The sequence below is a fragment of the Oncorhynchus masou genome, chromosome 31 (assembly GCF_036934945.1).
Source record: "Oncorhynchus masou masou isolate Uvic2021 chromosome 31, UVic_Omas_1.1, whole genome shotgun sequence".
In the NCBI taxonomy this organism is placed as follows: Eukaryota; Metazoa; Chordata; class Actinopteri; order Salmoniformes; family Salmonidae; genus Oncorhynchus; species Oncorhynchus masou.
In genome coordinates, this window is record NC_088242.1 from 56946633 (window position 1) to 56968261 (window position 21629).

At 41.2% G+C, this 21629-nt stretch overlaps 1 protein-coding gene across 2 annotated transcripts in view; it reads left to right on the top strand.

The window, feature by feature from the left end:
• Nucleotides 1-21629, top strand: part of LOC135524158 (spondin-1-like) — a 154798-nt gene that overhangs the window by 55777 nt on the left and 77392 nt on the right. For both annotated transcript variants that reach the window (XM_064951416.1, XM_064951417.1), the window contains exons 5-7: nt 4458-4531; nt 4796-4918; nt 6870-7018. In XM_064951416.1, coding sequence (XP_064807488.1) covers nt 4458-4531; nt 4796-4918; nt 6870-7018 — 346 coding nt within the window. The remainder of the gene's footprint in view (nt 1-4457; nt 4532-4795; nt 4919-6869; nt 7019-21629) is intronic.

The following is a 21629-nucleotide window of genomic DNA, read 5'->3' on the forward strand; positions in this document are numbered from 1 at the left end:
ACACACACACACACACACACACAGTGTATACTTTCCGAATACACTGTGTGTGTGTTTATTTATTTATTGGTCATAAGCCTAAGCCATGTCAAAATAGGTAGAATTGCAGGAAATTAGCTTTAAAACTGTAACGTTTTCCTGGGGGAGGACCCCCAAACCTCACATCTAGGGGTTGTGTCAAGGGTGCAATGATTTTCAAGATGGAAAACCTCACTCCAAGCTTTCTTTGAAAGTTGGCAGCCAAGACAATAGCACTTACATATGAAATTGCATTTGGATATGAATTTCATAACCTGTAAGATATGCTATGAACTCGTTATCAATAAGCCTGTAAACATGTTATACAGGCTAAAAATGAAAAATGTACTGTCACAACAGCTAGTGAGCTAGCAGTCCGAATGCCCTTTAGCTGACCAATTCAACATTAGCTGACAAATTCTTGAGTGACACATTTTGCAAGGATCTACAGTTCATCACTGTTTCGACTATATCTTCAAAAGTTTATGTCTTCGTTAACATGTCATTTGTGGGGGATACTTGCTGGTACAGACCTAAAATGAATTGGCAGGAACAGCACGATCAGATTTAGTGTCTTTTTATTGCATCGGCTTCATGAGTCGTGAAACCAGGCGGCTAGGCGTTGCCTCTGTGGATTCCTAGAGTAGCTGTGCTACCCACGCATACACAAACTTGCATGATTAGCATAAAGGGAGAACACTCACCCTAACCCTAATAATTCTCAAAAACGGTTGAAATTGGGTGTTAAATAACTATTTCCATGGCATATTGCTTGCTCACCTGAAAGCTCTTTCTTATGTTAAGAAATGTGAAATTGAGGTGAGATCGAATTGGTGCATGACTACTGAACAATTAAGCTCTGCTGTATAGATATTTAAGCAATATTTTTCCCTAACACATCCTGCCTCTCCATCCCCTGCCCTGTATTTACCCTGCAAATAGTGCTTAGCTTCACTGACTTAGTGCTAGATGTAACTCACTCATCTCTGCCGAGCTTTCTGAAGCTATATCCACAATAGTTACTTCTAATATATCTTCCCGTCCCTTACGACAGATGGCTTATTGCAGTCCTGGTATTATTCCAATAAATGTTGCACTGAGAAACATCTGCTATGCAAATCCCGCCGTATTGCTGTCACTTTGTCTTTGCCTGTCAAAGCAGAGATACAGCTCTCTACCTCGTACCGGAGCGTCGGGCTGCCTGCCAGACAAAGGCCATGAAACACAGCTGCCAACTCTATCCACTGAACATCAAATAGAACTCAAATTACTGCTAGGAGAGGATCCAATTCTTCTCCCACTGAATCTCATAAAGGATATCACATTTAACAGCTGAGATCCCAAAACAATGCTGCTCCTTCTACACTACAGAGTCTTGTCATTAGTGCTAGTTTATCTGGTATACAGAAATGTCAACGGCTATTATGTCATAGGGCACGGCATATAAAGCCCTTAGAGGTTTGACCTGAATAGTGTCTTAGAGTTGACGAAGAAGAAAGGCAGACTCTCTCTTTGAGGATGAGGTTAATAAACAGTGTTTGAGAGTCAGATGAAGAAGAACGAGAGATGAAGGTCTACATGGAGCTTCCGCTCTCTATAGCCACCCTCTCCCCAGTGACACAGAGATTGCAGGCGGGCAGCAGCACCGGAGACATGCGGAGCCAGGGCCCACAGGCCTGTGTGTGTGGGACCACAACTAAAGGATCCTAAACACTCCCGCAGGAACTAATGTTGTGGACAGAAGCCCAGCCCAAACCCTTGACGTGAAGAACATAACCATGGAGAGAGCCATGGAATTCAGGGATATACACTGCTCAAAAAAATAAAGGGAACACTTTAACAACACAATGTAACTCCAAGTCAATCACACTTCTGTGAAATCAAACTGTCCACTTAGGAAGCAACACTGATTGACAATAAATTCCACATGCTGTTGTGCAAATGGAATAGACAACAGGTGAAAATTATAGGCAATTAACAAGACACCCCCAATAAAGGAGTGGTTCTGCAGGTGTTGACAACAGACCACTTCTCAGTTCATATGCTTCCTGGCTTATGTTTTGGTCACTTTTGAATGCTGGTGGAGCTTTCACTCTAGTGGTAGCATGAGACGGAGTCTACAACCCACACAAGTGGCTCAGGTAGTGCAGCTCATCCAGGATGGCACATCAATGCGAGCTGTGGCAAGAAGATTTGCTGTGTCTGTCAGCGGTAGTGTCCAGAGCATGGAGGCGCTACCAGGAGACAGGCCAGTACATCAGGAGATGTGGAGGAGGCCGTAGGAGGGCAACATCCCAGCAGCAGGATCGCTAACTCCGCCTTTGTGCAAGGAGGAGCAGGAGGAGCACTGCCAGAGCCCTGCAAAATGACCTCCAGCATGCCACAAATGTGCATGTGTCTGCTCAAACGGTCAGAAACAGACTCCATGAGGGTGGTATGAGGGCCCGACGTCCACAGTTGGGGGTTGTGCTTACAGCCCAACACCATGCCGGACGTTTGGCATTTGCCAGAAAACATCAAGATTGGCAAATTTGCCACTGGCACCCTGTGCTCCTCACAGATGAAAGCAGGTTCACACTGAGCACGTGACAGACGTGACAGAGTCTGGAGACGCCGTGGAGAACGTTCTGCTGCCTGCAACATCCTCCAGCATGACCGGTTTGGCAGTGGGTCAGTCATGGTGTGGGGTGGCATTTCTTTGGGGGGCCGCACAGCCCTCCATGTGCTCGCCAGAGGTAGCCTGACTGCCATTAGGTACCGAGATGAGATCGTCAGACCCCTTGTGAGACCATATGCTGGTGCGGTTGGCCCTGGATTCCTCCTAATGCAAGACAATGCTAGACCTCATGTGGCTGGAGTGTGTCAGCAGTTCCTGCAAGAGGAAGGCATTGATGCTATGGACTGGCCCGCCCGTTCCCCAGACCTGAATCCAATAGAGCACATCTGGGACATCATGTCTCGCTCCATCCACCAACGCCACATTGCACCACAGACTGTCCAGGAGTTGGCGGATGCTTTAGTCCAGGTCTGGGAGGAGGAGATCACTCAGGAGACCATCCGCAACCGCATCAGGAGCATGCCCAGGCGTTGTAGGGAGGTCATACAGGCAATTGGAGGCCACACACACTACTGAGCCTCATTTTGACTTGTTTTAAGGACATTACATCAAAGTTGGATTAGACTCTAGTGTGGTTTTCCACTTTAATTATGAGTGTGACTCCAAATCCAGACCTCCATGGGTTGATACATTTGATTTCCATTGATAGTTTTTGTGTGATTTTGTTATCAGCATATTCAACCATGTAAAGAAAAAAGTATGCAATAAGAATATTTCATTCATTCAGATCTAGGATGTGTTATTTCAGTGTTCCCTTTATTTTTTTGAGCAGTGTATTAACCAAAGATTACCCAACTGCAACCCACTGTTGCCTGCAAATGTTAAGATATTTACATTGAGTGAAAGTCATTAACTTGATGCACCTGTACCACATTTTATTTATTTATTTTACCTTTATTTAACTAGGCAAGTCGGTTAAGAACAAATTCTTATTTTCAATGACGGCCTAAGAACAGTGGATTAACTGCCTTATACATGGGCAGAATGACAGCTTTTTACCTTGTCAGCTCGGGGATTCGATCTTGCAAACTTTCGGTTACTAGTCCAACACTCTAACCACTAGGCTACCTACCGCCCCATTTTAAAGTGAAATGACAGTGAAAATGAAATATTATAACATGCAAAGTCCCCGCTGAGCTCCATACAATGTAACTGTGGCCTTTAGAACAGCTGTATGGCTGAGGATATACATCTGTTGCAGGGGAAAAGTTTGGACTTGAGTTTGTCTGTTTGGAGAAACAGTGTCGTGGCCTCAGATCCTGTGGTTTGATGAGACGATCACAATTTTATCTTTTACCCCCCAAAAAGTTTTTGTCTACCGAGAATAGTCTCTCCTGGGAGACGAGCAGTAGAGAGTGTGAGACAGAGTAGTCATACAGTACCTGTCAAGAGTTTTGATGGACTGTCCTGAGGATCAGCATTAGTCTGACTCTCTGCACATTGGTATTCTGCTGAGGTTGATGGGGAGCAGGTCTGGCAGTGCCTCTGGCGTGCGCTCTGACGGGGGGGATTTTACCACCCCTCCTCAGAGGAAACAGACAGTCAGTGCGTCTTGCACTCCTCACGTAACCTTGTAAAACCATCCGGAAGTCTTGCAAGCTTACATTCTTTTTCGCTACAGCGCATCGGTAATCAGCCTGGTAATTACAAGGCTCCTGTGTGTGTGTGTGTGTGTGTGTGTGTGTGTGTGTGTGTGTGTGTGTGTGTGTGTGTGTGTGTGTGTGTGTGTGTGTGTGCCCCTGGGAGTTTTTAGCTAACATGAGCTCCGTATTGCATTGTGTGGTCAGTGAATAGAAGGAATGCTATTCTTTCTCCTCTGCAGGGCCAGCATTGTGCAGAAGAGGATCATTTACTTCCAGGATGAAGGTTCCCTCACTGTCAGACTGTGTGAGAAAGGTACAGCATATCTGTCCTATACGAATATTACTTCTCACTGGAACAGCCCAATGCTTTTATATGATCTGTTACTGTAGTAGATTACAATGGAGATATTGTATGTCGTCATATTCAAAAATTATTTTCGGTCAAGCAAGATCACCATTCCTATCTTCACTTTGTGTGTGTGCGTGGGTGGGTTGAGGGGTTGTGTGTGTGTGTGTGTGTGTGTGTGTGTGTGTGTGTGTGTATGTGTGGCTGGGTGGGTGGGTGTGTTTGTTTCAGAGGCTGTGTTTGGAGAGACCACAGAGAAGCCCCCTCCGGAATGCTGTGCCTGTGGGACAGCCAAGTACAGAGTCACCTTCTATGGGAACTGGTCGGAGAAAATTCACCCTAAAGACTACCCCAGTAAGTCCTTCACTGCAGTCATGTACTGTATGTACACCCACGCACATTGCACATTGCTGTACAACTTCCCACCTGTTGCTCAACTGTCCGTTTGCTCTGGAATTTGAAAGGATCTGCCCCGTTTATAGTCATTAAGCAAGACATTATGGTTTTGGAAGAAAAACAAAAAGATTACATTTTACCCTGGACATATTTAGACTGTCTGTTGACTAGAGTTACATACTGCACGAAAGAACAGCACACTGTAGTTTAGAGCAGTGGTTCCCAACCTTTTTGGAACCGTGGCACACCTTGATGGGATATTAAATTCCGTGGCACACCTAAAATGTCCCTTCTATTTTATTTAGTGGTAATGACCTCATCTGATCCATACTGCAAATCATCTATTGTCTGTGACTTTTTTGAAAAGTTTGTTTTCATAGTTTCTTACTCATGGTGGTTAATTTGTGTGTACCCTTTTAAGAGCTTCCTGTCAATTTGAGCCAGAAAGAAAAACATGTAGCTCTGATAAAATAGGTCTTTTAGTTTTGAACGGTTTGGGCTAAAGATGAGCCAATGCCTTCTGCATTGTAAACGTGCAACCACAGACGGAAAGCCATGCTCTGTTTAGTTAAATGGCAGAAGCTGTAGTATAGCTCGTATAGCTAAACCCAGAGTAAAGCTAAGGCCAAATGACTAATCAGATGTGCCTGTTCTAATCGTTTTCACAGACAAAGTAAAATCATACAAATGAGTTTGCTCGTGATGGGCACCCCTCAAAATGATACAAACATAACAACAGCCTGAGTGCACTGGACTTGAAACAACGATACAGATCGTAATCATGTGCCATTTAATGTTTTATCAGACCGGCACTGCATAACACAGGTCAGGTTTATAACAGTTAAAAAAACAAGATTAGGAAGGTTTTGCTGGACCCCCGAGAGTTCCTCACTACAAACCAGTTTGGAACCACTGGTTGAGAGGATTTGTCTCAAATGATTTGTGTGTTGTTGGGATTTAAACAAATAGTTTTCAGTAAGCCTAAGTCAGTAAAACAGTATGATATTGGATAGCTGTTATGATACAGTCTCCTCTTTTGGAGCTGATGATCCGAACCACACACATATTCCCTGCAGTCAGTGTTATGTAGTCACAGCTTACAAAGGGAATCGCCATAAATAATTTGAGATGGGAAGAGGCTCTTTTGGCAGGAAACAAGAAACAAGTTTTGGTACATTAAAGCACATCACATGGATTCTCTGTAGGCCTGATGGGCTTAAAGAGATGAACTGTATAGTTTCCCTCCAGCTTGATATATAATCTTTCACGGAGGGAAGCGTATCATGGAAAAACGTAATTATATTCAAGGGTTTCTGAGGGGGTGTTGAGTGGCCAAAGTAAAAACAATGATCTATACAAATTGGTTGGTGTGTGTGTGTGTTGTCTGACCGGGTCTATTCCAGCCTCAACTCTTTCAGTAATGACGAGGGCTCCACCAGTGGAAGTGCGGGCCTGTCACAGTATATCTAACAGTGGCCATCCAGCCACATGCATGGCTAATGAACACTGTCTCCACCACTCTGTTGTTAGCCTCACACGCCCAGCAGACACAGTTAAAGCCAGGAGCGATCTGTCAGCCGCTACACCTACACATATAGGAACTTAATTTTGCTACAGTTTGCTACAGCAGGAAAATAGTCCTGCAGCAACAGAACATGTGGATTATTATGTGGATTCTAACATTTTTGTAGGGGGTTGATAGATTTTTCATAAGGGAAAATCAATTCTTAAATTTCAAAGTGGAAATTGCAAACTTCAGTAGCCTTTTTTAAACTTCAAATGCACTACGAGTTTAACATGTCCTGCATTGCAGGAACGTTCTCCTGTAACATGGTGATCAAATTAAGATCCTACATCTGTACACAGACACACGCAGGCGACTTTGTTTCTCTGTCACCACCCTATACAGGACGCGCCAATCATTGGTCAGCCCTCATCGGGGCGTCCCACTCCAGGAGCTATGTCCTGTGGGAGTACGGTGGCTACGCCAGCGAAGGGGTGAAACAGGTGGCAGAGCTGGGGTCTCCAGTTAAGATGGAGGAGGAGATAAGACAGAAGGTAGGTCCTAAAGAAACATCATGGGTTCTGAACTGTTCATGTTTGCCGATCCGCTATATCTGATCTTCAGACAAAAAGTTGCTTGGATCGGACTTTCTGATGTCTTAATGTGCCTGTCTCCACGTCTGAAACAGCATGTCAAAGGTTGATCAGTTAATGGCAGGACCTCTCTGGCATATTAATGAATCACACAAGTTTGTATATTGGCTGATCTGCACCGCTCTGCTATTTAGTGCTAATTCCCTGCTCTCGGGTGACATGGCAACAGTAGTGTTGAGGCCAGGGGCAGATGAGATGCAGAGGGGCATCATGGGATGGCTGTGGAGCAGCGGTGGCATGACTAATGGAGGGAGAGGTGAGAAAGGATGGCCGCCTCACAGAGAATCTTAAAGGTCACACAGGAAAGGCTCATAACCCATGTGATCTTTTCTTTTCCACAGTGCTGTGAGGGCCGAATAATAATGGGAATGTTGACAAGTGTCAGATGGAAGATAGTGTTCTGTTTGACTTCCTGTCACAAGCAAATATGATTGGTTGTCACGGATTCTGGAGATGGGCCACAATCACCAATTTCCGCTTTCAAATTTTCTGTTTATAATTCAATTTGTTGTTGTTGTAAAATAAATTACTGTGATATCAATCAAGGTAGAATTAAACCCATAGGAATGTGCTCAATAAACATATATTACTGATTGAAATTGGTAATAAAATAGGGATAGAATACACAGGAAACATATTAGTTAATGGTCCATATAATGAGCAGTCTTTAGGTCGTGTTATGACTTTGTTTGTGGATGTGGATGTGGCAGTGACAAGTGTTCTCAAGTCCATAGATTTAGGTATTCAAATACTTGAATGGACATGAACCTTCTTATGACAGTATAAAAGGTCAGCCAGTGCTGTCACAAGATATTGTGTAAAACAATGAATTTGAAGATTATTTGCACAGTAGGCTCTAGTTTAACAAACCTAACGCAATGGTAAATCTAAGCGCTGGCTGAAGGTCTATAGGTCTGTGGTTGTTAGAAATATTTTTTATATTTTCACAGCCAGAATTATGAGCACAATAGCTGGCGGTGGCTCAAAAGTGCTGGGTTTTGATGTATAAACAAGTTGTAAGTGTGACGAGGATTTGGCCACTGGCCAATCAACGCATTCCGTGGCTTATTTTGAAAACACAAAAACATATTTAACCTTTTATTTAACTAGGCAAGTCAGTTAAAAAACAAATTCTTATTTACAATAACAGCCAAACCCTAACCCAGATGACGCTGGGCCAATTGTGTGCCGCCCTATGGGACTCCCAATCACGGCCGGTTGTGATACAGCCTGGAATTGAACCAGGGTTTGTAGTGATGCCTCTAGCACAGAGATGCAGTGCTTTGGACCACTAAGCCAATCGGCATTATTAATTCATGCTTTTGTCTCAAGTTCTTTAGGTTTTTTGTTTTATTTTATTTAACTTTTATTTATCCAGGTTAGTCTCATTGAGATCAAATACATTTTTCAAGAGAGACCTGGTCCAACCAAGACAGCAGCAGGGGGAACAATATTTCAGACAAATATCAGACATAACAATTTACAGACATAGACACACCATGAACAGAATTGACAGACATAGACACACCATGAACAGAATGTAGACGTAGACACACATAAAGTAGAATTACAGAACATACAAGCGTTCTAGATAAAGTCCTAATGACAATCACTTTCCTCAGTAACATGTGTCAACCAACCTTTTTGACACTTTTGCAATCTGTTCTGTTCTTACTTGAAGAACCGTTAAAAGTAAGTAGGAGTGGGACCTTAACTGGTATTTATTTCCTGACCTTATCGAAAAAGAACAGAAATAAAGCACCAGTTTTCTCAAAATGGCCTTATCGATCATGGTATGCCTAATGTTTAAGCCTACCTAGAGTCAACGAAGACCAGCCAACAGCCCTATGGAGATCACAGTGATGTCAGACGCTTTCAGTTAATACCTGGTCTGCAGCTAATAGTAATAGATGGAGGTGTAGATAATCAATTGCTTTCATGGCTCTGTGCACCTCTGAGACAACGGTTGGAAAGAGAACCTTGAGCAGGAGTGCTCGGGAGTGTACAGGGTGCTCATTTTGACCTTTTAACCCTATTAAATAATTTGCCTGCATCAAGAAAATGCTGATTAAAAGAGTTCAGAATAGAGGTTTTCTCAGTTACCACCTGTGAGTCTACCAGCAGTTGTTTAGGAAGCTGTGCATCTTTTTGTGCACTCCAAATCTTTCACTACTCGCCAACCTTTGTATGGATTATTCAGATTCTCAAACAGTAGATTTGAAGTAGTAGTCTGCTTTCAGTTTTCAGGTCCTAGCTACACAGTGATTAATTCTGAATACATTTAAAAGCCATCCAACCATCAGCTGAATAAGACCCTCTTATTGATGGTCTTTGCGTTGTCGTCAAGTAATGGCAACAGTAAAAAAATTAAAAAAAATAAAATGACATGTTTGCTCCAATAGCCTATGTTGAGAGTGTTGGCAGTCAACATTGTTGTAAATTGCTTCAAGGAGCCTAGCCTATATGTCTTTACACGTCTCCTAAAATAGAAAACACTTGGCTCTTGTAAATGTTATATTATGTTTGAGGCATGTTCTCAAAAATAAAAATATAGCCTAGGCCTGCCATTGATACTATATTATTGAACTGAATCATTTAAATACGTTTGGATGAACACTTGAACAAGCAAAATATAGTATGCAGGTAGGTAGGTGTGTGGATGTTTTAGGATGTGTGGTATATTTCAGTTCAAGGCACTCTGAAGAATAGATCATTTAAACACCTTTTATGGATAGGCTACTTTACAAGGTCAGGATATAAAATACATGACTCATTGCTGTTGACCTAGCCTTAGTAGCTGAGGCTTAGGGCAAGGATACCCTATGGAGGGTTGGATATGAAATGAAAAACAAGCTATTTTTTTTAAACAACAATATTTATAAATAAGATGAGGTCAGAGGCATGATATCAATTGTATCGTTGCCTATGTAAAAGGCAGATTCTCAAAACACGGACGAGGTGTGCTTATTGAAAGTGAGGATGGATAGCCTACTTGAACAAGAAAAATGCAAATATGTACAGTATATTGTGAATGATGAAAAAACACAAGGGCAAAAACCTCCAAAATATTTCAAAGCACTCCCAGTAGACCATTTCAAACCCCTTTATTCATAGGCTACTTGGCTAATGGCCAGAATAAAATATGCATCTCTGCAATGCTGCTTAACCAGCCCTGATTAAGGTTTATAGTCAAATTAAACAAAATGGGGGGAACCAATCACTGGCACAAAAGGCACATCTCTTTTCCATGGGCATTGCGCACCATGGCTGGATAGGCTGTGCTTCCACCCTCAAAGTCCATGCCATTATCAACTGCATTACCATCGAGACCTGCTTTTTGTGGGTCTCAAAACTTTGAACCTTTGCACTTGTTTTTGACACACCTCAATATTGCCACCCCTCCCATCTCAGCACAAGCGAGCTGCCGAACCTAGCCGAAATTGCAGAAACTAGCGTTAGAGCTGGAAAGTGTGCCAGTTTTTACATGGAACATTTGCAATCTAATGTGCGTCTGACACATGCGTCTCCTTAGTGCCAGACGTAAATATAGTCAAGTATGTTTTTTAGCTAGCTAGCCTGCCAAGTGGAATGATTACAATATATTTTTTTATAAACTTCCAACATTCCATACTAACAATGCAGGCAATCCACAGCCACACACTGGCTGAAAACAGTTGATGATTGGATTTAGACAAGTTGTAAATGCAACAAGTACAGAAATTGTATAATATTAGAACACACACAGCATTCCAAGAAAACAAACATTGAGACAGTTATGGTCCCTTTTACCCTGTACAAATCTCCCATTTTACCACCACCAAAGCACCCCCAGACCATCACATTGCCTCAACCATGCTTGACAGATGGCGTCAAGTTCTCCTCCAGCATCTTTTCATGATTTCTGCATCTCACGAATGTTCTTCTTTCTGATCCGAGCACCTCAAACTTAGATTTGTCTGTCCATAACACTTTTTCCCCGAATCTTCCTCTGTCCAGTGTCTGTGCAATTTTGCCCATCTTAATCTTTTATTTTTATTGGCCAATCTGAGATATGGCATTTCTTTGCAACTCTGCCTAGAAGGCCAGCATCCCGGAGTCGCCTCTTCACTGTTGACGTTGAGACTGGTGTCTTGCGGGTACTATTTAATGAAGCTGCCAGTTGAGGACTTGTGAGGTGTCTGTTTCTCAAACTAGACACTCTAATGTACTTGTCCTGTTACTCAGTTCTGCACCACTCCTCTTTCTGTTCTGGTTAGAGCCAGTTTGCACTGTTCTGTGAAGATCAGTTTCTTCAGTTTCTTGGAAATTTCTCGCATGGAATAGCCTTTCTTTCTCAGCACAAGAATAGACTGACGAGTTTCTGAAGAAAGTTATTTGTTTCTGGCCATTTTGAGCCTGTAATCAAACCCACAAATGCCGATGCTCCAGGTGCTCCAGATACAGATCAATTAGCCTTTTAAAATGATAAACTTGGATTAGCTAACACAATGTGCCATTGGATCACATGAGTCATGGTTGCTGATAATGGGCCTCCTTGGCGTTTTTCCTATTTGGTTGCATTACAACCTATAATTTAAATGGATTTTTATTTGGATTTCATGTAATGGACATACACAAAATAGTCCAAATTGGTGAAGTGAAATGAAAAAAATTACTTGTTTCAAAAAAAGAATGTGTGCATATGTATTCACCCCCTTTGCTATGAAGTACAAGTACTAAGTACAATCTTAGTGTCACATGATCTGACACATGATCTCAGTATATATACACACCTGTTCTAGAAGGCCCCAGAGTCTGCCACAGCAGTAAGCAAGGGGCAGCACCAAGCAAGCGGCAGCATGAAGACCATGGAGCTCTCCAAACAGGTCAGGAACAAAGTTGTGGAGAATTACAGATCAAGGTTAGGTTATAAAAAAATATCAGAAACATTGAACATCCAACGGAGCACCATTAAATCCATTATAAAAAAAATTGAAAGAATATGGCACCACAACAAACCTCCCAAGAGAGGTCCGCCCACCAAAACTCACCTAACAGGCAAGGAGGGCATTAATCAGAGAGGCGTATTGGAGTATCTGTCAATAGGACCACTTTAAGCTGTACACTCCATAGAGCTGGGATTTACGAAAGAGTGGCCAGCAAAAAGCCATTGCTTAAAGAAAACATAAGCAAACACATTTAGTGTTTACCAAAAGACATGTGGGATATTCCCCAAACATTTGAAAGAAGGTACTTTTGACCATCAAGGAAAACGCTATGTCTGGCGCAAACCCAACACCTCTCATCACCCCGAGAGTACCATCCCCACAGTGAAGCATGGTGGTGGCAGCATCATGCTGTGGGGATGTTTTTCATCAGCAGGGACTTAGAAACTGGTCAGAATTGAAGGAATGATGGATGGTGCTTAATACAGGAAAATTGATGAGGGAAATCTGTTTCAGTCTTCCAGAGATTTGAGACTGGGACAGAGGTTCACCTTCCAGCAGGACAATGACCCTAAGCATACTGCTAAAGCAACATTTAACTTATTTAACTTGTAATTCACTGTATCACAATTCAAGTGGGTCAGAAGTTTACATACACTAAGTTTACTTTGCCTTTAAACAGATTGATAAATTCCTGAAAATGATGTCATGGCTTTAGAAGCTTCCGATAGGTTAATTGACATCATTTGAGTAAATTGGAGGTGTACCTGTGGATGTATTTCAAGGCCTACCTTCAAACTCAGTGCCCCTGTGCTTAACATCATGGGAAAATCAAAATAAATCAGCTAAGACCTGTATGGCTGTGGACCTAGGTTAATTGACATCATTTGAGTAAATTGGAGGTGTACCTGTGGATGTATTTCAAGGCCTACCTTCAAACTCAGTGCCCCTGTGCTTAACATCATGGGAAAATCAAAATAAATCAGCTAAGACCTGTATGGCTGTGGACCTCCACAAGTCTGGTTCCATCTTGGGAGCAATTTCCAAATGCCTGAAGGTACCGTGTTCATCTGTACAAACAATAGTACGCAAGTATAAACACCATGGGACCAAGCAGCCGTCATACCGCTCAGGAAGGAGAAGCGTTAGAGATGAACGTACTTTGGTGCCGAAAAGTGTAAATCAATCCCAGAACAATAGCAAAGGACCTTGTGAAGATGCTGGAGGAAACAGGTACAAAAGTATCTATGTCCACAGTAAAATGACTCCTATATCAACATAACCTGAAAGGCCGCTCAGCAAGGAAGAAGCCACTGTCACAAAACCGCCATAAAAAAGCAAGACTATGTTTGCAACTGCACATGGGGACAAAGATTGTACTTTTCGGAGAAATGTCCTCTGGTCTGATGAAACAAAAATAGAACTGTTTGACCATAATGACCATCGTTATGTTCGGAGGAAAAAGGGGGAGACTTTAAAGCCGAAGAACACCATCCCAACTGTGAAACACGGGGGTGGCAGCATCATGTTGTAGTGGTGCTTTGCTGCAGGAGGGACTGGTGCACTTCACAAAATAATTGCATCATGAGGGAGGTAAATTATGTGGATATATTGCACCATTATTCCTCCTCCACCAAATTTTACAATGGGCACTATGTATTACGGCAGGTAGCATCTGCCAATCCCAGTTTCGTCAGTCGGACTGCCAGATGGTGAAGCATTTCCACTGCTCCGGAGTCCAATGATGGTGAGCTTTACACCACTCCAGAAGACGCCTGACGTTGAGCATGGTGATCTTGGGCATGTGTGCGGCTGCTCGGACATGGAAACCCATTTCATGAAGTTCCCGACGAACAGTTCATGTGCTGATGTTGCTTTCAGGGGCAGTTTGTAACTTGGTAGTGAGTGTTGCAACTGAGAACAGACGATTTTTATGCGCTACGCGCTTCAGTACTCGTCAGTCCGATTCTGTAAGCTTGTGAGGCCTACCACTTAACGGCTGAGCCGTTGTTGCTCCTAAACATTTCCACTTTACATTAACAGCACTTACAGTTGACTGGGGTAGCTCGAGCAGCGCCGAAATTTGACGAACTGACTTGCTGGAAAGGTGGAATAGTTTGCCACGTTCAAAGTCAAGAGCTCTTAAGTGAGGCCATTCTATATGCAAACATATTTTCCCCCCTCAGAAGTATGTTATATGGAATAATCTTAAAATAAAATATAAAAACAAGCCACTATTTTTAGGATATTGGTTTTGAACGGACATTTTACTTGTGGGTCAGCTTCTCATTTCAGACGGACATCTTTATACATAAAAGTATTTTTATTTTTTTAATGTATGAGCTCACTGTCTCACTAAAGGAATATAAGATGTGTTACCAGATGGTGTTCTAGCCCTTTTGAAACAAATTGTGGTCATTACAGATCCATCACTTCTAAATTCAGCCATAGTAATTGTCTCAATTATTTATTTATTTTATCAATAATTCATTAATTAGAGAAACATTTTATGATCGTGTTGTTCCAATAGCAAAATCTAGGTATAACTTGCAATGTGTTGTAAATTGGTTAAAGGTATGGGCTTTATCATACAAATATGTGATCACAAACAAAGTGAGAAAAGCACTCTTTAAAATAACTAAGGTGTTACCTGTTAACATTTTGTCAATCTGGGACAGAATCTCTTGAGCATTTGTTTTTCTAATGTGTGTATGTGACTGTGTTGTAGGTGGGTTTTCAGCTGTATTTAGGTAGAATGTTTTGGTACAGTAGGGACAACCATCTGCAAGCTTCTGATGTTCATCTTGTTTTTGATAGTCAAAAGATTCTCCACTAACAAAAAAGTATGTGATGAATTTGATTATAAAATGCATAAAAAACATCATATTCAATATTTTTAAAGGTAGATTTAAATACTTACTTTGCCACATTGAATATTATACACTGTAAGAAAAAGACGGTAATGAAACAATTAAGCTTTTCAAATTTCTTTGAATGTAAAAACCCTGTGTGTTTCTGTTTTTGTTTGTTTGTTTGATGCTGTGTGTTACAAAAATCGATACTGTACATCCTTCTTAAAATGTGTAACACATTTTATTGCGTATCCTTCACAATGAATGGATTTTTTTTTAAACAATGGCTGCCATTTTTAAAGCATTCTAGAACTTTGAGGGTTTGCCATAGCCACTCTAGAAATTTCATAGGATCTCTATGCTCATCCCTTCTGTTATCCATCCATTGCTGTGCCCTGGCCTGTTAACAATCTACATCATTCATCATACCTGTCATCTGTTTGCTTTGGAATGGCATCTCCTTGATCATATATCAATGTGGCCATCAGAGTTCTTGTTTTTTATATGATTCTATGGTGGCCATTCATATAATGGCTTACATACTGTAAACATTTCTCTCTAAAGATGAAGCCATAAGAGGAAGATATTTAGAGTGAAATCATAGATATGACAGCAGGGTTAGATAATCAGTGTTTTGGCATCTGTGAGTGTCTCTCTGACAACATGGCTGTGTCTGGGAGAGTGCGTTTGGGGTTTCTGCTATCTGGTCTATGGAGTGTTTTTTGTAGAGATCGTCAGTCTGTTCCATCTGCGTATTGTTTTATTTGCTGAGTACGTAACAAGGTGATCTTTATTTAGATGACTGTGATTTCTCAGTCATTGCTAATCCAAAAGAGAGAATAAAATTGCTGCACACACACAGATCCAGAGGTAAACTCATGCTTCATTTGTCAAAGCTCACACAATAAATTCTAGATGTCCCGATGTTTGTGACAGTGACGAATGCTTCATGCTGTATAGGGTTAAATGCAACTACATACAGAGGCAAGAAACAGCATGTGAACCCTTTGGAAATACCTGGATTTCTCCATACATTTGTATTCAAATTTGATCTGATCTTCATTTAAGTCACAACAATAGACAAACACAGGCTGCTTAAACTAATAGCACACAAACAATTATACGTTTTCATGTCTTTATTGAACACTCTGTGTAAACATTCACAGTGCAGGGTGGGAAAAGTATGTGAACCCTTGGATTTAATAACTGGCTGACCCTCCTTTGGCAGCAATAACCTCAGCCAAACTTTCTGGAGTTGTGGATCAGACCTGTACAATGGTCAGGAGGAATTTTAGACTGTTCCTCTTTAGAAAACTGTTTAAGTTCAGCAATATTCTTGGGATGTCTGATGTGAACTGCTCTCTTGAAGTCATGCCACAGCATCTCAATCGGGTTGAGGTCAGGACTCTGACTGGGCCACTCCAGAAGGCGTATTTTCTTCTGTTGAAGCCATTTTTGTTGATTTACTTCTGTGTTTGGGTTGTTGCCTTGTTGCATTACCAAACTTCTGTGGAGCTTCAATTGGTGGACCGATAGCATAACATTCTCCTGCAAAATGTCTTGATAAACTTCGGAATTCATTTTATCTGTCTGATAGCAAGCTGTCCAGGCCCTGAGGCTGCAAAGCAACCCCAAACTATGGTGTTCCCTCCACCATACTTTAGAGTTGGGATGAGGTTTTGATGTTGGTGTGCTGTGCCTTTTTTTCACCACACAAAGTGTTGTTTGTTCCTTCCAAACAACTCAACTGTAGTTTCATCTGTCCACAGAATATTTTGCCACTAGCGCTGTGGAACATCCAGGTGTGCTTTTGCAAACTTCAGACATGCAGCAATGATTTTTTTGGACAGCATTGACTTTTTTCATGGTGTCCCAGAAATCCAGGTAATTCCAAAGGGTTCACACACCTTTTCTTGCCACTGTAGCTCTAAGCCACACCAATTTCGTCTATTCTGTTGAATTGAGAAACTGGCTATCTATCGGGTGTTGTAGAATGCCCTTTCTTTCTCACATGATAAGGGTAGATTATAACATTCCAAGCTCATCATTTGACAATGCCCCGGGAAGGCACATTGTCCGGTTATGGGATGATTACATTTTCTAATTCTGCTACTGACCTTGGGGAAATGCTACTGAAGGAGCTCAGCATTCATTTCTTGCCAGGGAAGGGACATAGTTTCTTCTTAACACTGACACGCTAACAGAACATAACAGAAGCATCAAGTTAAGGCAGGGCAAAACATGGATTAATCTGTATGTACTTAAGAGACACCATAGGACAAGAGCTGGAAGTGATGCTCAGAATGTAAATCTACATGTTCTGAACACTTTATTACAATGTTTTGTTGGATATTTTTGTAAATAATGAATGAAGATTCAAGCTAGAATCTGCAGTTAAAACAATAACAAAATTGCCACCCTGCTCTGTTTTGATAAAATGATGATGGATGGGTTTGGAGAAATATATCCACACTCAAATCTATAGAGAGAGCTACGGCTGCGCAAGGACTGACCATCCATGAAATAAAAAAAGACAGTTTTAACCGTGTTTTGAGGCTATAGACCTTTTTAATTGTCAAAACAATAATACGTTCTATATGGATGTGCAACCAAGAGGTTCCCCAGTAAACATCAGGTGTCAAAACAATAATAGCTAGTTAGTTGTCTAGCTAGCACAAAATTACAAGTTCGTATGTCTTGATTCAACCAAAAAACAGATCACACAATTTATATACACACATTGACTTGCTGCTACCAGATCCACTAAACAAAACATTTATCAGATGCCACGACCTCTGCAGACCCTTACATAAGTGTGCTGATGGGCCTATTTTCCGTGTATTATTAGTTTGCTCCAGTGGTGTTAGCTAAATACATTTGGCTAGCACAGCAAATAACCACGGAGTTGGTGTGATGTGAAGGTAGAAAATGTTCAGCTTACTTTGTTAGCCAGCTAGATAGAGATTAATTTATCTCATGACAGCCAACAATATAATTAAACTAAATGTAGCTAGCATACGAGTCCAATGTTTGACGACCACATTGTGTATGTCAAAAGTGAGCTAGCAGCTGTAATTACCCCGCTATCAACCCCTCTCTCGCCCTCACAAATCTGTCTCTACTAGCCCTTAATTTTCTGTTTTACCCAGCTGTATTGCCTACTTAGTTTCAATTAAGAAACATAATAATGAACCGCTGGCTTTTGCTAGGCATGTAATATTGACCTCCGGTTATGAGACCTAGCTAGTGGTTTGTTTACACTGAGTAAAGCTAGACTATAACACAAATGCTAGTGCAAACACCTTGTGGTGATGATGTTGAACTGCGTATAATTACACCAGCATGATACATAAAATGAAGCAAACAAATTGCAACTTTTGTCAAGCAACATTTATTTTGAAATTAAATCAAATAATCCTTAATATATTCCTTTCTGCACAACCTCATTATAGTGATATTTGCTAATAATGTCTCTCTCCTGTGCATGTCATCCTTAAAGGGGCATTCAGGCAGTTGTTACATACAATTTAGAGTCATTAATTAATGATATGCACCCATTGATTCTTGAACAATGGAAAGGTCAAATGCTTTATTATCAAAATGTTAAAAGTGTGTGGGTGACAGAGGGAGGGAGACAAAATGGTGCAGTTTGAGGCTATGTTGTGGAGAGATGCGGGCGCTGGAGATGGAGGTGTAAGCAGGTGGGACTGGGTAGGACTGATGTTGTGGCTATTTGTGTGGGTCTGTATGTTGTCGCTTTTATATGTATGTTTTGTATTGTTAAAAAAAACATGATTCTTGAAGAATATAACTTAGAAATGCCTCATGAACTTAGATAACTGTCATACACAATCAGAACCCAAAGTATAAGCTTGTTTTACTCCAATGTTTGTAAACAAAGTAAATGTAAACAAATACTATATAGCCTAAAAACCTGTTCAAGTCTATAATTTTGATATCATGGATGGTCAGTCATAGCATCCATGTGTCTAATGAATTTGAGAGTGGTAACATTTCTCCAGCCCCATCTGTCAGCTTTTTACCGAAATCGGAGCAGGAAGTATGCTTTGTTATTGTTTCAACTTGATTGCTGCTGTAAGGCCAGGGCCGGCGCCAGATCGAATCAGTTGGACGGGCATTTGATTTCCATAGGCGGACACATTTTTTTTTCACTGTACACCTCGTGTGCACACGCACAAAAACATTTTAGAACACCATAACCATTGGGCCTCGGGTGACTGCAACATTCTAACAGAATAATTAATACATTTTATATATGCTGTCACATGTAGAAAATAGGCAAAATCTACCATACATCTAAAGCTGATTTGTGAAGGTGCTGGAGGCAAAACTGGAGAAACACTTCTATCACAAAGATTATAATTTGGCTGTGTTTATGAAGGTCTTAGGTAACATTTGACTGGTACTGTATATATATTCTAAAGGTTAGACACACCGACTCATTCCAGGGTTTTTCTTTATTTTGACTATTTTCTACATTGTAGAATAATAGTGAAGACATCAACACTATGAAATAAAACATATGGAATCATGTAGTAATAAAAACAATGTGTTACACAAATTCTTTGAAGTAGCCACCCTTTGCCTTGATGACAACTTTGCACACTCTTGGCATTCTTTCAACCAGCTTCATGACATAGTCACCGGGAATGCATTTAAATTAACAGGTGTGCCTTGTTAGAAGTTAATTTGTGGAATTTATTTTCTTAATGCGTTTGAGCCAATCAGTTGTGTTGTGACAAGGTAGTGGTGATATACAGAGAAGTCCGGATTTGGTTAAAGACCAAGTCCATTTATGGCAAGAACAGCTCAAATAAGCAAAGAGAAATGACAGTTCGTCATTAATTTAAGACATGAAGGTCAGTCAATCTGAAACATTTCAAGAACTTTAAAAGTTTCTTCAAGTGTAGTTGCAAAAACCATCAAGCTATGATGAAACTGGCTCTCATGAGGACTGTCACAGGAGAGGAAGACCCAGAGTTACCTCTGCTGCAGAGGATAAGTTCATTAGAGTTACCAACCTCAGACTGCAGCCCAAATAAATGATTATCTCAACATCAACTGCTCAGAGGAGACTGCGTGAATCAGGCCTTCATGCTAGAATTGCTGCAAAGAAACCACTACTAAAGGACACCATTAATAAGAAGAGACTTGCTTGGGCCAAGAAACATGAGCAATGGACATTAGACTGGTGGAAATCTGTCCTTTGGTCTGATGTGTCCAAATTAGAGATTTTTGGTTCCAACCGCATTTTCTTTGTGAGACACAGAATCGGTGAACAGATGATCTCCGCATGTGTGGTTCCCACCGTGAAGCATGGAGGAGGAGGTGCGGTGGTACGGGGGTGCTTTGCTGCTAACGCTGTCTGTGATTTATTTAGAATTCAAGGCACACTTAACCAGCGTGTCTACCACAGCATTCCCATCCCATCTGGTTTGAGCTTAGTGGGACTATACATTTTTTTCTCATCAGGACAATGACTCAACCCACACCTCTAGGCTGTGTAAAGGCTATTTGACCAAAAAGGAGAGTGATGGAGTGCGGCACCAGATGACCTAGCCTCCACAATCACCCAACCTCCACCCAATTGTGTCACACCCTGATCTGTTTCACCTGTCTTTGTGCTTGTCTCCACCATTCTCGAGGTGTCACCCATATGCCCCATTATCTCCTGTGTATTTATACCTGTGTTCTCTGTTTGTCTGTTGCCAGTTCGTCTTGTCAGGTCTTACCAGTGTGCTTTCCCATCGTCCTGTTTTTCAAGTTCTGTTTCCTAGTTTTTCCTGGTTCTGACCATTCTGCCTGCCCTTTTGCCCTTTGCCTGCCCCGTGTTTATAATAAATTATCTGAGAACTATGCTATCTGCCTCCTGTGTCTGCATCTGGGTCATATCCTGAGTCTGAATATATTGAGATGGTTTGGGATGAGTTGGACCGCAGAGTGAAGGAAAAGCAGCCAACAAGTGCTCAGCATATGTGGGAACTCTTTCAAGACTGTTGGAAAAGCATTCCTCATGAAGCTGGTTGAGAGAATGCCAGGTGTGTGCAAAGCTGTCATCAAGGCAAATTGTGGCTAATTTGAAGAATCTCAAATCTCAAATATATATTTTTATTTGTTTAACAATTTTTTGGTTAATACATGATTCCATATGTTATGTCATAGTGTTGATGTCTAAACTATTATTTTACAATGTAGAAAATAGTAAAAATAAAGAAAAACCTTTGAAGGAGTAGGTGTGTCCAATTTTGAGTGGTACTGTATATATTATTTTTAAGTAACACAATCGTTTTAACTACTTTTACTGTAAAATATGTAAAAACAAAAAACACAAATTTTAAGTTTTCAGTCACTTATTCGTGGACTGCCTTTGTTATAACTAAGAAACAGAAAGCTTTGTGTTGGAACGTGGTAACAGCAAAAGCAATAATAGCTTTATAATGAATATACTGTAAGTGTCGATATGACTGCAGTCAAAAATGGTCAATTATCAGTTGGAGCATGTCTATGTCACATAGATAACGAAAGCTGGTGAGTGCGTTGCTGATTTCGTTTTTTAGCTTGATATGTACGGCCTGCTGAACAGAGAGTAACAGCAGTGTAAATGAGGGGTCTGGGTAGCCTTTTGATTAGCTGGTAAGAAGCCTTTTGGACCACGACTTGGCGCTCCGGTACCGTTTGCCGTGCAGTAGCAGAGAGAACAGTCTATGACTAGGG